At 42.8% G+C, this 17666-nt stretch overlaps 1 protein-coding gene across 1 annotated transcript in view; it reads left to right on the top strand.

Annotated features, from left to right (window-relative positions):
- LOC310957783 (receptor-type tyrosine-protein phosphatase mu) overlaps nucleotides 1-17666 on the top strand; it is a gene marked incomplete at its 5' end in the record, with an annotated part of 160805 nt that overhangs the window by 124300 nt on the left and 18839 nt on the right. Inside the window, 4 exons of the mRNA XM_083928513.1 lie at nucleotides 1437-1630; nucleotides 6202-6289; nucleotides 7252-7328; nucleotides 11651-11687. Of these exons, the coding sequence (XP_083784639.1) occupies nucleotides 1437-1630; nucleotides 6202-6289; nucleotides 7252-7328; nucleotides 11651-11687 (396 nt within the window). The remainder of the gene's footprint in view (nucleotides 1-1436; nucleotides 1631-6201; nucleotides 6290-7251; nucleotides 7329-11650; nucleotides 11688-17666) is intronic.

Here is a 17666-nt window from a genome sequence, read left to right as displayed (position 1 = left end):
TTCTTTTATTTTTGTCTTGCACTGTTGAAATTGCCCCATCCATTCACTCAACACCCTCCCTTGACTAGGCTTTCTACCTAAGCAGTTTGGACTGAAGGCATGTGATCTTGCCCTATAGCGTAGATCTAAAACACTCTACTGTAACAGGTTCTCATGCTGTATTGTTGCTTATCCCCTCTCTCCTCTCTCTTCTCCTCTCTTTCTCTTTACATACGTAACCTCTTATGTATCTGCTATCTAAAAAGTGCCCATTAATGGTAAGTTTTCCCAAGTGGGCCCTGGGTTGGGGGAAGGAGGTGGTGTTTACTCAGAAAGCAAGCCGAAAGTGAGAGGGCTGCTTCTGACATGGACATTACGCCATTTATTGCATGACAAGTGGACATGTTAGCATCTCACCACCCTCCGTACCGTGCCACCAAGCCACCATTAGCCTAGCATGGTCAAAGTGCATACAGTGCCCCATGGCAGCATCACCCCATGCATTCTCCTCCCATCTCCGCTTCCCTCCTGTTTATTTATTTATTTATTTTTTAGGTTTGATTTGTTTATTTATTTTTCAATTTTTGGGGAAAATCGGGTGGCAGGGGTTGAATCCACGCTGTGTCTGTGTGATGCTTCTGAGGGTGCCTGCTGCAACATGCTCACTGTGGCCCACCGCACCTCCTCACATCCTCCTCCTCCATGTTTCTGGACACCCTCCATCGTCCGCTGGCTCCCCCACAGCATCTGTGCCTCATGTCTGCCACTGACAGTGTGAAAGAGCTGGAAAGGACTGTCAATATGAGCTGCCGCCCAAACCAGCATACTGTACTGCCAGTAAAAAAAAAAAAAAAAGTAAAGTCTTTGTTGTTGTTTTACAGCATCTTCATGTTGATCTTTACGACCGCTCTATGCTGTTTCTTGCAGTTGAGGGCCGCTGACTCCTTTTTATTCTGACAGTAGCCATGTTAAATTATAATGGCGTAAGTGCTAAAGGGCCTCATATTTTAACAGCTATAGGCTGTCTTACAGTACAGTAGGCCTGTAATACGGCCACGCACTGAGACAGATGGACCTGAACCTTCCCACCACATGACTCATCCTATTACTCAATGATGTTGTGTTGTTGTGACCATCCATAACAAACAGATTTCTAGTTGAGAGTTGTTTGTCAATCTGGAGAGTGGTGACATAATGCTTTAAAGTAAATGAGATAATGTGCCATCTGTTAATGGGAAGGGTTGTAACTGAGATATGAAGTGGTAGAAGAGGGACAACACCTAAGCAACCAAACGGAGCTGTATATGTCAATTAACTCATAAAATACCACTGCCATTTACTGCGTCAAGCATTATGTCACCTACGTACCTCATAACAATACTATGATAATTCCTGCAACGTTAGCTCCTTCCTCTCCGTTCTGACCTGCTCTGTCCCTGTCTTTTGTCGCCCCACAGATGAGAGCCAGAACATGGGCAGCGACACCAGCAGCCTGGTGCAGTCGCACACTCACTCCCTGAGGAAACGGGAGCCGGTCGATGTGCCGTACCAGACGGGTCAGCTGCACCCTGCGATCCGCGTGGCAGACCTCCTCCAGCACATCACCCAAATGAAGTGCGCCGAAGGCTACGGCTTCAAGGAGGAGTACGAGGTAGGACGCAACACAGCTGTCGTCCCCCGACTGTGAAGGTTGCAACCACAAATGAATCCTGGTGATAGACTTGTTACATCTCCACGGAGATTCTGGAGTGGAAAATGTTTATCACTCTTAATACGAGGCTTCATCTGTGTCATGGTGTACAGTCCCGCGTCCCTTTCCCTGTATGTGTCTCTCTTCTCTTTCTTCGTCTGTCTGTCTCGCTCTCTATTTTGCACTTCACAGCAGAACTGTTTTGTTTCTCCCCAGATGCACTTTTATGATAAATTGTTAATGTGCCACGTCTCAGTGTGTTTACGGTGTGATTCGTTTTGTTGTTCATCTGTTCCTTGTTGTTTGCAGCGATTGTGCACTGCCTACGTGTGCGTGTTTGTGTCAAATGGTGCTGTCCCAGTTCCCCTCAGAGACTCAGCTGTAGACCAAAGTGAAATGCAAAATCTCCCCTCGCACACATACATACACACGTTAGCCATGTCCCCTCCTTTTTCTGAATCAGCTCCGATTAGGCTCCGGCAGCCTGCTGCTCTCTTAAGGCTGTTGTCACACAACAGCATTCAGAATCTGACACCATGCCTCTCGTTGACACCAAAACATAAGATTTTGCCCCAGAAGAGCATCACTCTCATTTCCTCTCATTAGTGCGGGATGCTGGCAGGGCTTTGGCGGCGCTCCAGCCTCCTCGCCGTCCCTCAGCAGCACACCAGCCAGCCTCATCTCACCCTGATGCCATGTTGTAACAGACTGGCTTCAAGTTGCACCTTTATAAAAATCCTTCTTTTTAAATATTTCATCTGTATCACTCCAGTCATTGATTCTGACAGTTCACTTATTTCCATTTTTTTTATTCTTGCATCTTCTGTCTGTCTTCATCACTTCCCCATCTTCATATTTTAACTAATAGTGCATCTTTTTTTCACACTCTGAATGTATTCCCTGCGCCTAATACGTCCTCACGCCTGCTTTATCTTTTTTTCTGTGATTTACTTATCTACACCTCCCACATCCTTTCCTTACTTTGCCCTCCCTCTCTTCATCTCCCTCCCTGCTTAGTTCTACTATGTGCGGGTCACATTTATCAGTAATTAACTTCCCACTTCACCCTCATGACTGTCAAATTAAACATTGCAGCCTCCCATTGCTACCTGCAGCATCAGATCATTGAGGGGCTGGAGTGCTTTGGGCTGCCCTCTGGGCCTTATCCATTATGGATGAAGGTGTTTTGGGTTCACGCGGCCGGCATTCCATGGATGCACATCAGTCAGTCAGAAGGAAACAACACCACAATGAACGATTGGGACCCATCCCCTTACCCTGTTGTCACCTAGCTGTCCATAGCCTGTTGCAAAAAAAAGGGCTGGTGTATAATTAAAGTGTGTAACGGAGCTCATTCTCACTTGGCTAGAGCCATTCATTTGTATGTTGTGTTCGGCTGCTGTCTTCTCTCTATCAATCTGTCTTGAGGTTAATGCCCTTTTTAACCGTTTATTATTGATGATGAGATTGGAGCCCAGTGCACCTCTAAACCTGTTGACTCACACTGTGCTATATCTCTCTCTGACCCATGCTTCTTGTTATTCTGTACGTTAACTTTGGATCAGATAAACGAGGTAAGCCGATACTTTTGGTTATTTGTGAGTTTTTCTTAAACTTGTTAATGATATCACGAACCTGACAGATTGATGGTGCTTGTTGGCTATTTTTGTAAGGTCCTGTGGGATTTCATCCTCTCGCATATATGATCTAGTCTGAAAAGGGCATTTACCAACAGAAGCTATTCAAAAATTACCAAAGCATTTGACAGTCCACAGATGATGAAATGTGTGAAATAGTGAAATTCATTTTTACTTTTGTCATGTTAAGGCTTTATAGTGTGACTATGAAATGTGTTTTTTTATTTTCATAATCAGAAACTGGGAGCTCCATAAATGCTCCACAACATAATTCTGTGTACGGTGTGAGTGGGTCTTTATTGCAAATTAAACCCTGACAGGGTGATGCAGGTCTTGGAATCACTTTGAAGGAGTTTAAGTCACAATAATGTACCACTTGCTCTACATTATTATGCTTATTACACGGCAAATACTAAAGGAATCTGTAATTTGATACAGAATATTGATTTAAAGATGGTCGATCAATTCTAGAGTTTATGAGGAGAACTGCATCCATATCAGCGGTCTGCTATTCAGGAAAAACAGACTATAATGCTGTCATTAACCAATCAGAATAGAGTATTCAACAAAGCCGTGTAATAATTCTCTATAAAGCTTTTCAAAACCACACCCATACATAAGACAGAGCCAGAATAACTCATAAAATCATGCATAATAAAAAGATGAGATAACAATGACTGCACTAGCAATTTCTGACACTGTCCTAGAGGATTACAAATTTAAGTGTGGGTCTACTAATTCATTAGTGTGTTTCATTACCACATTGACAAACCGGCTAAATCCCCGAGCTGATTTACATTTGGACCAAACCAGCTATAGTAACTTAGAAAACACCATGAAAGAGGGACACTGCACAACACTAGACACTTGACATACTCATGTTGTATAGCTTACTTTGCAATTATAAAGCCATGTTTGATTTTGAGTATTTGCATGTCCAAAATTCTCCTGCACGTTGACACAAGAACAATCAGCAGAAAGCAAGTTCCGACTGTTTCATAAATGTTGTCATTGTATTTCACTTTCAGCTTGCTCAATGTGAAGGGGAATGTGTTGCATCTAGCCTACTGTGAGAAATTCTATAGGCTCCAACCACGAATGAACATTAGTCAGTGTGAATGAGTCTCCTTTTCTCACACAGTAAATTATTAATTCAGAAGCAAAAATAAATAATGCTGCTTCTTTGTGTTACCATCCTTTATTATATTTTTTATTTTTTTATTTACCTCCCCATGGTGTGTGTAGTATGTCAAGTGCACTGTTGCCGCTGTATCGTATGCAAGTTTTTCCAACGCTGATTGTATGAAGAGAAAGTACTGTGCTTTCACTCTAAGTGGTTCTGAACAAAGAAACACCACAGCAGACAAACTGAGCTGGGACTGGAATACAGCAGGTAGTCGGTAATTAAAAACATACCAAGCTGGATCTGGGCCAATGGGAATAATTTGAGGCTGGTGAAAAACTACCTGCAGATGCACTAAAGTAAAGTACTTCGCCAACCTGTACTACAAATAGTGTTCACATGTTGAGCCAGCCGTTGTTTTTGTTGTTCAATCCCTGTTCGGTGAATTTTAGGCAGCCACTTATTCCAAGTGTGGGTATATAGCCTTTAAATTGAAAGCCTTCATATTATCTCAACCTCTTGGGACACTAACTACTTTATCACCATAATTTATTTTTTGGAATTGAGGCTCTAAACAGCCTGAGGTGTGAGATCATAACATCTGAGACGGGCAGGGTCACTCAGTTTAAGAGAGAACTATTATAAAGTTGCCAGGTAACGCCTTTTGGCTTGAAGGTGATTTGTCTCCAGATACTTGATATTAGACCTGTATCCTTCAGAGTGACAGAGAGAATGACATTGGCCCGTGCACTTACTCAAGACATACTGCCACAGGACGAGAGGCCTATATAATCCATCTCTGAGACACGCTTCCATCTGCACTGGAAGGATGGGCATATTTTTTAGCATATTAAAGCTGTTTCTCAGTGAAATCACTAATCCTTAGGACTTAATACAGGAATATGTCCTTGCGTGGTGTCTGAAAGGCCTTTATTTGCTAGACAAACGGCCTGCTGCCTGCCGAAGCACTGAGATGAATGAAACCATTGAGTCCTAGGACACTGATGATTGAAGACAATGCCTCCTGCTCTCGCTGGCTAAGCACACTAAAAGGAACTCTCCAAACAATCTGTTTAGCCTCCGATAAATGCTCCTGAAATCTTTACTTGCAGATGGTCTGCATTCTAATGTATTAGCCGAGTTTTTAAATGTGCATTAGCTGACTATCAAAAAGCCAGAACAATAGCAGTTTTTTGTCCAGGCCAGTCTGCAAGGAGCCAGCCCCACCCGCCCCTATTGAACAGCGGTGGACTGGCACTGGAGATGTATTTTCATAATTTGGCTTAATTGTGCCTGGTGTGCCATCAGAATGGAAATCTCCCCAGCGAGAGATGATAAATATTTCATGAGGGTAATCTGAGCAGAGCAGTTTTGATCTGCAGACGATGAGCTGGCTTTATTTTTTTTCCGGCGACAAGCTGATTGAGTATTTCAGATGAGGCAGGCAGACAGACAGACAGCCGCTGCGGTTGCTCCGCCCGGCAGAGCGGCACAGAGGGAGAGGTTTGAGCGTGACACCCGCTGCTTCTGCCCTAATGGCACCCGCTGTTTGACACAGCTCCCCAGAATCCACCACCCTCTCTGTGTTTCATGTCTAATAATGATGTGAATATATCCCTTCCCGTGTCTTTCCTTTCTATTGCCAATGTTCCCTTCCTGATTTTGTAGAGCTGAAAGAGGAAGACGATTTTAGCCTGGTTATCATTTAGAGTGCTCACACATGACACCATATTTCATCTCCCGCCTCTCTGCTCTGTTTTCTGTCTTTTCAGAGCTTTTTTGAAGGACAGTCTGCGCCATGGGACTCTGCCAAGAAGGATGAGAACCGCATGAAGAACCGATATGGGAATATTATTGCATGTGTGTACAAAGCATCTCCTGAGCTCTCATGAATTTTTTGTGTGCCATTCCCATTCTTCTTGCTGATATACTGGCCAGGCTTGTGACTCTGGATAACCATAAGCTGCTCAAACAGAGTTTTATTATCAGCCAACGAGAGCAGCTATGACCTTTCCAATCTACTTTTATATTCATCTTCCTGCGGTGTCTTTTCAGTTAAGAGAAATAAAGCCGCGCAGCACATAGCACATGAAGCCTCTTCAGTGTTTATAAAAATGTTGAATTTGATTTCACTATTAATTCATATCGCCTATCAAACCTTGAGCTGCGCTACGTTGCAAATGTGCTGATTAATGCTCATTGGATAGTCCATTTTAACCCTCTTTAATCACTGCTGTGACAGGAGATCCTCGATGAAAATTATTTTAAAGTTCCATAACTAATGAACGCAAATTCTATACATAAAATACCACATATTGTAATTCACTTTCTTTAAATATGAGCGGAATTTGGAGTCAAATTTGGAGGCTGCATGGTTTGCGTTTCACACTGACCACAAATGTATGTCCATATTCAAAATAATTGAACTGTAGTTCCGCCTATTAAACAGTTTCCACATTGTTCTGACCCCATTCTCACCACTGACCTTATCTACCATTAGGTTTTCCATCAAGCAACTTTCATCATGAGTCAATGAGTTCTAAATATATATAATTATCATCAAGGTTTTAAACTGACAGCAGCATCATTGTGTTAGACTCAGTCACATGACAGCAGCCATTCATCAGCCATGTTGCATTTCTACAGCTCTGTTTTCATTTGTGCCACAGCACAATGCCAGTCGGCATCACTCCTCCGTCACCACTCTCTCTTCCTCTGCGTTACTGTCTGTCTCTCTGTCCCTCTCCCGCTTCTCTTCTCCTGATGCCCTCGTTAATATGATTAATTCAACACTGTTTTCTTCCTCTCTGCCTCTCTTCCAGATGATCACTCCCGTGTCAGGCTGCAGGCCCTGGAGGGGGAACAGAGCTCCGATTACATTAATGCAAATTATGTTGATGTAAGTACACACACCAGCCAGTGCCACCAACGCAAAGGTCACTGCGCTTCCTCTCGGGGAGAGAGAGGGCGCTGGTGCCACCGTGGCGGGGGGCCTGAGGGACAAAGCAGCCCCTGCTGCCTGCCCATCATATGCACACACACACAAAAACAGTGTCTCTCTCTCACACACACACACACACACACACATACACTGCCTTTGAATTCAACTTTGGATGGCTGCTGTATCACTCTATTCATTGGATATATTAAGAGGAATGAAGATCAGAGGCTGACAGCACTGGGAGAGAAAAAAGGCAAACCGGCACACAGGGGATACTGAGGTTATAGTTATGGACTTTGCTTTGAACAACAGCAGGAACACGTTGTGAAAACTAAAAAATTAGAAGAAAAGGGAGAAATTCCATGGATGATTAATGAGCAAAGTTATAACGATGGGTAACTTCAAACAAAATAGACAGAGAGCACAATAAAGTTCCTTAAATATCACTGATATAATATGAGCGTAAATTAAGTCAAAATTATTGGTATGACTACTGTAACTCTCCTGTTGCTTTATGTACATGAAAACATTATCATCTTTTATCCATCAAGATTTCACAATTTATCAAACCTCAAAGAGGCCATATGTATTTGCTTTCCATAACATACTAAATGTCTGTCACAAAAATGATCTGTAAACATTTTCTGATTTGCTCTGTGGTCAAAGTTAGTTACGTATAGTGGATCGTAGTCATGGTTAAAAGAAGTTGACTGTCTGTCAAAGTCTTTGTACGCTAACTAAACACATCTCCTCCCTACGATGTTTTGTAGCATAGTAATAAAGTCACACAACTGCTGCCTTTTCCTTCTGCGAGGGGGTAGTCATTATTTGCATAATCTTGTCACTGTCAAGTCTGGCTATTTTAAGCAATTAACAAAGCAACCAGTGTTGTCATTTTCTGGCGAGGACAGTCTTGAGAAATTGCAGAGCTTTGTTTCAGCCTCACTCTGCTTCAAGTCCACATTGCACAGCTGACTTGACTGTACAGACACTGAAAAACCCTCACGCACAGACTAGTGAATCAAAGTAGACGCAGCCGTTATCTACAGAGGTTTTACTTATACGTCTTACCACAGGAGAGTACTTGCAGCTCCGCACTTACATGCACTGGAGTGACTAAGCGCACCTTAACAGTCAGTAAAAGTCATTAAAAAGTGGCGTGAGACATGCCGACCGTTGAAAACAGATCTCACCCACTTAGCTCACACAATATTGAACCTCCTGATCTGACCTGATTTGCTGTTGATAGCAGTGTTAGTAGCAGGATGTGACCAATCGCAGCAGCTCATTGGCCTCTTTGAGCAGAAGCTTCCGCTCCATGTGTAATGGCCTGGTGATGTACCTGACTCTCTAAGTGGTTTTCTGCTCAGGAGAGAACTCTCACTCCGTCTCCCATCTTCTCTTCCCCCCGCCCCTCTAATGTGGTAATTTGTAATCTCTTGTTACGCCTTCAAACATAAATTTATAATGCAAGGTGTGCCATGGCAAATGCAGGGGGCTTAAATTATTTACCTTTCCCACTATTCAGTTTATGGCCCATTATGCTGCGAAAAGGGGCGCTGCAGAGACGACTCACAATAGAGAGGGCCCCATTATAAGATAAGAATACACGTATATTAAACAGGGCTCTGATTGAAAAGGATTTCCACTGCTCCGCCGGCATCGTTGAAAAAGTACTTAGTAGAAATGCAGGCAGATGGGTAATGATGTTTTTGCTCTTCAGAAAGCTTTTTAACCCATCTAGAAGCTTGTCCTGCCCAATAAACTCTTATGTGTAGAACATTTCCCACAGTGTTTGTTATTGTACTCCATTATACTGCAGATGATTTCGAGTCATGTACGAGTAAGCAGAGCCAGTGGGATATGTTTCTTTTCTCTGCAGCTGATTGAGTATTTTCATAAGCATTTAGGAGGCGAGGAAACGTAGTGTAATAGCCTGTTGTCTGCAGAGTTTTGTTTGCGTGCGCATGTCGCACAAAGAGGTTTGCTGGGGTTGTGCTCTGTATACCAAAATAATAGTGATGTATGATGGAGTTGACAGTGTGCACAGAAATGATGTCGCTCAGGTACTTGTTTTCTAATAATTGCATTCATATACAAATAGTTTTTATAAGCAAGACTCCATTTTCATTATCAACATAGGAAGGAAACATGATTACAGCTCAATTTACATTCAACATAATAGCTAATCTGACCGTCAACACATTTTCTTCATTTTTCACTGCAATAGCTACTCCTGACAGCTAAAGCATGATTAATGTGGGTATTATATTATATAGGCAACCCGACTGACCTGCTGTTTCTGGTAATTTACTCAACACAAACACTTTTATTGGGAAATTTGCACAGTGTATGTCGACAGAGACTTCTACGACAGTGGTTCCCAACCTTTTTTGGTTTGTGACCCTTCAACAAATCAGTTTCTACTTGCAAACCTGTTGGCTCAGATCATATTCAGTTTTTTTTTGTTTAATCTGAGGCCAGAAGAGGTAAAAGCATCTGAAAACAGACCAGAAAATGAGACAGAATTAGAAAAAATGTAGTTCTTCTACCTTCATTCATCATCTTGCAACCTGTTGAGGGTGTTCCAGCCTGGCAGATTGGGAACCGCAGCCACTAATAATGCAGAATCCACCTTAATTCCATTATAGCTTTAGTTTATATGGTACATTAGTTGTTGCATAATCACAAAGGTTACATGCAAATTACCCCAAAACAACTGACACACAATATATCTGGGGTGTTCAGGACCCCTAGGTTCTGGGGCCTCAGGGCAGTTTCTTGTGTTTGTTTATTCACTGTGACTACTGTGTAACCAGTGTACATAATATAGGCAGCATTTACTCTATGTTTCTCCAAACTGTATTTGGCCAAGCAAATAAGTAGTTCATAAATGTATTTTGTACTGTAGGTGATAGCTCGGTTCCCCAGGTTTGCAAAAGTGGGCTATCTACAGTAATGATATTCAGACTGAAATTACAAATTCATGCCCACAGGCAAAAACAGTCCATGCTGTATATTTTAGACATTCTACATCCCACTGTTACTGGGAAGAATTAATGTAAATGATCATTTTAATAAGCACTGCAGCAAAATACAAAGAGCACAACACATTTAATTCCCCTTAAGTAATTTACACATCCCTGGAAACAAAGCCTGTTCAATTAATAATTTCAACATGAACATTTCTGTGTTTATCTCTTTGTGTTGATCATGAAGACACACTCACTCGTATGCACCTAATGTAACGTGTGTCTAAAAAGCTGCGAGTCCATTTATAGTAAGCTCTACTCACCTGACAGTCACTGTCAGGGCCCTCCTTTTCTTCCTGCCTCTCCCCCTCTAATCCGACGGCGTACTGGGCCTCCACTTTACTTGACAGAACTTACATGAAAGCACAAACAAATCTCCTCCTCAGTCCAGAGATAAAGAAGTCATTAAAAATGGAGGACAGTTGAATGAGCTAAAAGAGCCCAGTGGATGAGAGAGAGAGAGTGAGGAAAATATCCTTTGTGTCTTTCTCCCTTCATTGGAGGAGCGTTAATCACAGTCCAAGTTAAATTGAATATGAGTGAGATAAGCAGAGCAGCAGGGGTGGGTGGAAGGGAGGAGGGGGGAGACAATCAAGAGGAGGCAGGGCCGGGGAAGAGCCTTTAAGTCCTAATGTTTTGTTTCCTGGCTCATATCTCCGGAGAGAAGACAAGGAATTGGACAAATAAAACTTGAAGGGATTAGAGTAATCCGTGAGACTAGGGGCCTATTGTGAAGATCAGTGCTGTTAGGTTGTATCTTGGGGATTATCAACACTTTGGCCGCTTACTCCAGAGGTGTGCTGCATATAGAGTGTGTGATGGAGAGTGTTTATGCATCTTGTATCCAGCAGCATCCACTAGCTTTCGCTTCATGCATTTTCCTCACTCAGTCAGACGTTGAAACAGAGAAATGAATGGGTGTACAGTAACAAACAGCTGGCAGCCTGACTAGGCGCAATGTTTCTTGAGAGGGGCGCACGCACATTTCTCAAACAATTCCTCTTAAGGTGGAACAACAGCAACTGGGATTCCATATGGTTTAAGTCTGTTCTGTGTAAATTGTGTGCATGTACATGTTTGTTATTTAAATAAACATTAGTTTGCATGCAAAGGTCCACCTGCATTGTCAGAAAACAGACTAGATATCTAAGACAGTGTGTGTTTTCTGAGAGAGAGTGGCCTCACGACAGCTTTTTTTTAAGGGTATGATGTGAAATGACTCACTCCCACTCTTCTTTCTGTCCTCAGGGCTACCACAGGCCAAATCACTACATTGCCACTCAAGGTAAGAATAAAACTTTCTGAAAATTGAGAGGCACTCCTGGTTGGAATTAGTTATCGGTGAGAATTTAGGGCTGTTGAGAGGGACAGACATGTGCAGTTGTTGGTGTTGAATATCTCTCCGAAAATCCCCACTGTTGTTTACATACGCTCTTGCAAACTCCTCTTTGATGCTCAGTCAAGTGTGTGTGCAGGGAATCTGGTACCGCTCAGTGCACACACACACATACACACACACACACACACACACACACATACACACACACACACCGACATACACTTACGGACCTCTGAGCGAGCAGAACAGCACGCTCTCTCTCTTTCTCTCTGTCTCTTCCCTCTTTTCTTCCATCGGTGGTGTGGGAGCGATTAATCAGGCAGTCTGGGAGAAAGCTGAATAAATAAATGGATTAGCTGACATGTACAGGCACATTTTGTCACTATGTTAATCTGGCCGGCAGATTCGCAGGGCGCGGAGCACTTACCGTGACCCCAGAGGTTAAGTCTGATTGATGGTTAATTGTTATGAATTTTTGCGTCAAGAGCCTCACTTCCACACAACGGGGCTGCATGCATGGGGATTTCGCATACCACTTCAGAGGGAAAAAAAATCAGTGGAGGGAGGGAAAAAAAATAGGAAGGCATCTTTGCGAAGAGGCCTTAATGGATTCACAATCTGCTTTGGCGGAGCGGGGAGTTGCATAATTACCTGTTTATTAGTGCATTGCCTTTCTTCCTCAGTGTCTCAATTAAAACATCCCTCTGTTTGCTCTTACTTCAGAAAAAGGGATGGCATATCAATCAGGCAGCGGCCACTCAGTTTTGTCCACCTGCCTGTATGCGCAGCACCTGCTGTATACACTGACCGCAGAGTCACACGCTCAAAACTAAGTCTGTCAAGTGCCGACTCGCTCCTGCGGGGCTTCAGTTCACGAAAACAAGCCACTTAAACAGGCGCGTTCACCTCTGAAAGGATTTCAACTGGATTATTATGACTTCTTTAATTGTCCTATAGTCAGAGCATTCCATATTTCATTTTAAAAATATGCATATGACAATCAGTAGTCATAAAGCCCTCTCTCAGATGAAAAGCTTGAGAAGCCAAACGTGTTTCCATTCAAATTAATTAGCCCCTGTTTTCTCATTGAGCTTGCATAATAAGTCCTCGTTTTCCAACAGCAGTATCGAAGGCACTGCGTAGAGCCATCCAGTAGAGTGTGCGCGTGCGTGCGTGTGTGCCAACATCTGTATTCTCTGCGAGAGAAGGCCCTTTTATAATTCATCATCAGCTCCGGCAGACTGACAGGAAGGAAGGCTCCGTCTGCTGACACTGAGGCAAAGAGCAGCCCGAGATGATAGGAGAGCCATACACAGACGTGTCTCCCTCAGCCAGACAAACTGCATACTGTAGCACCTGAAAAGAGCACCTGGGCATTGGCACAGTTTCTGAAAATGAGGAAGTAGTCTCTTCTCTCCCCCCCAGTAAAGTTTTTCAGTGAGTGACACTTCCACACAAGTCCACTGGGACCAGCTATAGCTCAGAAAATGATGATACCCGCAATAGTGCTGGATAAGCTAAAAAATCGCTGTCATAAATTTGTCGTGGGGGTGGTTGAGGATGTGCTTAATATGTCAGGCGTGTGGGATAACGTTGTCCCTGTTCTCTTACACTATAAACTACAATGACACTCATTAGTTTGGGATTTATTGATGAGTCCCTTTGCTCTGTCAAGGTGACAACGGCAGGTAGAACAGCTGTCACTCCATAAAAGCCTCATCACCCAAGCTCCGCTCCTCATTATGTAGGTCATTCTCTCATCCAGGGCTTTTTTTTTTTTTTTTGCTGCAGCATTACAACAACTGACTCTCAGTACTTCACCGACTGCAGCTCACCTACTTAGTAGATTGAGCGCGTGCATGCAGCTCAGCCCTCGCAGAACACCACCTCGTCTCTGTCCATTTTTTTATGTCCTGCGGATCGTTTAAATACCGATCAGACATGAGCTTCCTCCTCGGTGGAGACTGTGAATTACACTGGAGCCGGGGTGCAAACAGTCTCTGATAAGTCCCAGCATCCTCCTGGTGATGTGGAAAATATTCATGACGCAGGAAAAAGGTTCAATTTCATCAAATTTTCCCCCTCTGGTCCTCTCTGCTCCCACCTCCTCTCACTCACAAGCAGCAAATGTCACCAGCAGCGCAAAAGTTTTATTATTTACAGGTTAACATCTCAAAGCCCAACGGGGGTGCGGGGGTGGGAGATAGAAAGAGAGAGAGAGCAAATCAATGATAAGTGAGTGTACATTATGCCAAAGTCTGCTACATGTAATATTTATGGGCAAGACATAGCGCCCGAGAGTTTGTCTGTGAGTGTGTATGCGCGCACGTTGATCGGGAGTTTTGCGGCGTACCTGGCTGGGGGATTTCTACAGCTGTCACGCTCCTCACTTCTGAGGAGGAACAGGCCTAGTCCCAAAACACTGCGTCGGCTGCAGCACCATTAGCTTTCTGACAGCTGGAAGTGAGGCTTCTGCTAGCGCGTTTCCTCCAAAGTGCCTCCTACAAACTTCTTCAACTAGGCTCCACATATGCCTTATTAGAAACACCGCTCTCACCTCACAGTTCCTCAAGTTAGTTCTCCCAATATCTTTCCTAACCTGTGGCTAAATCCTTTCACACTAAACATTTTCTCAGTGAGGCTCTTTATCACAACTTGTTTGTTTGAGGCGAAAAAGCCATACATCTGCACATTTGACCTGTCAAAGTCACAAACTTTTTGTGCATAACATTATTACCAGCCACAACGTATTGTCACTGCGATAGAATCCGCACAAGATACAGTTATGACAAGTTACAGGTGTGTAGTTGAGATAAAAATAAATACTGAGTTTGAAAATGGGTAAGTAAGGGAATTGGAAGTACTGTAGGGGGGTAGAAAGTAGTGGAAGGGCCATTGCCCCACCCCTTTATGCCCATTGTCTGATTTGGCATTGTGGCTGGTGTGATCCCAGCGCATCTGCCTCACATGACCAGAAGAAGTTGCTTGTGATGAAAAGATGGGTCACTTCATGTGTTTTTCCTGTGGTATTTTCTGAGATATACGTAGATATTCATTTATTAATTAGTTAACGACTAACTGAAGTGGTTAGTGTCAGCTTGTTGCAGGAGACACAACAACTTTTGGATTCCAAACTGGCGTCAAATCAAGCTATTTTTCAGAGAAGATTGGTACATGCACAATGAACAATGAGCCATAAAAATATCCAACTTCCTTCTCACTTTCACCAACGTGTTTGAATCTCTCCACCATTTCCACATGAAAGCTGTCAAATTGTTTGTGTTTGGGATCCGTTTGTTCTTGTGCTGTACACTTATTCATTCAAGAGCCAGACTCACTTCCTTATGACTGTCATCAAGTTCAGCGCTGCCCAGCATCTCCTCCTCACCTGTTGTCCATCTCTTGTATATGGAAACATAAATTGGCTTGCCAAAGCTTGGCAGGAGCCTCCCATTGGATGAATTACCATATAATGCCAAGTGTTATTGTGTAACTGAAGTCCTACACACCAGCTGCCCTGCTTCTCAGTCTCCCTCTCCCAAACCTCTCCGCAGTGTGTATCCTTCCTCTGGGACAAGTGTAGGAGGCGGCAGTGTGGGTGGTTCAATCAGGTTGGGTAGTTATCGGAGAGACTGGAAGTGACTGGAATTGGAGATTGAGGTCCTACAGTTACAATCAAGACAAACCACCTCGTGCATAGCAGAGGAAATGTGAGAGTTTGGAATATATTGAGGAGCTGTGTTCCAAATTTCTTTATATCCAATTGGGATGAAAATAAGTTGGCAGAAGTTCAATTCTCAGTTTTTCCAAAAATATAACCATTATACTGTTTTATTTTCCCAAGACAGACACGTGAACAGGCTGGCAGCAGAGACATGATTTTGGAAATGATGGTTCATTTTGAATCCTTTATCTTTTTTCAGCAAAAAAGTCCCCTCGATTTTTGTTTGTGAAAAATTGAAGTGATTCATACGTCTCAGTTCAGTACAGTCAAGAACCATTTAGGCACCACAGAGAGCAAATCAAACATGGCTTAATCAATCTAGTTATTAAACTGGTGATGGCACTTTGTTGATGCCTTGAGGGAAAGTAGGTTGTTGCAGAAGACTTAAGCCAATAAAGAACACAAACACTGCAATAATAGAAAAGGATGCTGGAGCTGCTGCAACTGGTGTTTAATAGCTTCTTCTCCTCATGAGTTATCAAATGATTACATACAGTTTATTTGCAATACGACCTTTATTTTATTTAGTTATTTTGGGAGAATGTTTGCCTTAATCTGGTGGCTTGATTTAGTAGAGATACACACAGGAAAATGAAAGGAGAGAGGGGGATAATAAACAAATGTCCCCGCCCTCGATGTTGCGGTTATACAGTATGGCAAGCGTCTTAACCACTCGACTACCAGGCGCCCATAAAAACCTTCATTTTAAGAGGTGTAACAAATGTTACATATATTTCTGTCAGGGTGTAAATAGGTTACATTCACTAATATTTCACATTTGTTTATTTGTTTAGGTTCTGGCTCAGTGGTTAAGATGCATACCAAATATTGTGATTGCAACGATCTTTGTGTGGTTTCAGATATTCCAAAAGGCCTTGTAAAAAGGTACAGTACTTTAAATCTGCAACAATGCAAGTACAAGTACCCCCCAATATTCAGAAAGTATCAGATTGCCCCCCTCAATGATAAATGATTTTGGGCTCTAATGTGCATAGAATTTGGCAACATTCAACATTCAAGTCCAGCGCAATGAACCTAGAACACATTTAACAAGAGCGCACTGATGTTCCAAATCTGGGTTCAAAGGAGATAGAGTCAACGCTTGATGGGTCATGCCATCGAGCTTCCAGCCTTCTGAAATTCACAGTCTCTACAAAACTAGTATTTGGTCTAGCCACAACCACAATTTTCGCCCTTTGGCCGTTTGACATCATAACAATGACCATGGAAAGGAAGTGACATTAGGCTTTTCTTTGGAAAACCACAAAGATGGTGAGCTAAAAAAGTGAAAACGATTTGCTGGTTCCAAAGCTGTATTTGTAAGTTGTAAGGTGCGACCGATATATATAAAGCTTCAGAGGGCAACAGCCTCCATCCACCTGCAGCTATCTGTCATGTAATCATGTAGACTCAAGCTGTTCAAATAGGAACAGCATGCAATAGTGTACCAAATAATCTCATGGACAGGAGTGAAGGCAGCTGGAGAAAGTGCAGGCACAGGTGACAGGTTGGAAAAAGGGAGTGAGAATGGTGTGATTTTAGGAAACTGTGATACAATGGAGTCAAAGTCTGTCATTACTCTTTTTGGTCAGAAAAATATAAATACGAAACATGTCCTCAAGATAAAAAACTATCACATAAACAGAACAATGATGTACATCACAACATTCATACCCACGGTGTACAGCCTACACTCAACTAAACGGAGATCTTTTCGTTGCCGGGGGTATTCTATGGCTTCGTCCTGAGGGGAGCAACTCGAACTCAGAGTGGAGGGGATGTATTTTGTCATTGGTGATGACAGAAGCACAGCTGTGCTGCAGAGGTCATCTTATCTCTTTTATTGGCAGTCTATCTTCCCTGCCGTCTTAACAATCCTGGTTCAGCTTGTTTCTATTTACCAAAGTCAATGCCCATACCAGACAAAGATATTAAAAACAAGGATGCTCTCTATCAGGCTGACATGCACTGTTTCCAAAATGTCAATGTCTGAGCGGGCAGTGAGTGAGTGTGCTCTAAGTTGCTTTGTTTTTCCAACATTATCTAACAATGAGCTGGTCTTACACTGTTGTTCTAGCCTGGAAATCCGAGCAAACAACTTGTAAACCCACCCCCTGGATAATCATTATTAACTATCAATAAGAAATTATTATTATTATTATTATTTTAAAGATTTAAAATGATCAGTTTAGCTAGTTTTT

This window comes from Echiichthys vipera (assembly GCF_963691815.1).
Source record: "Echiichthys vipera genome assembly, chromosome: 15".
Lineage (NCBI taxonomy): Eukaryota > Metazoa > Chordata > Actinopteri > Perciformes > Trachinidae > Echiichthys > Echiichthys vipera.
Note: the sequence above shows the minus strand (reverse complement) of the source record. Positions and strands in the feature narration are given on the sequence as shown.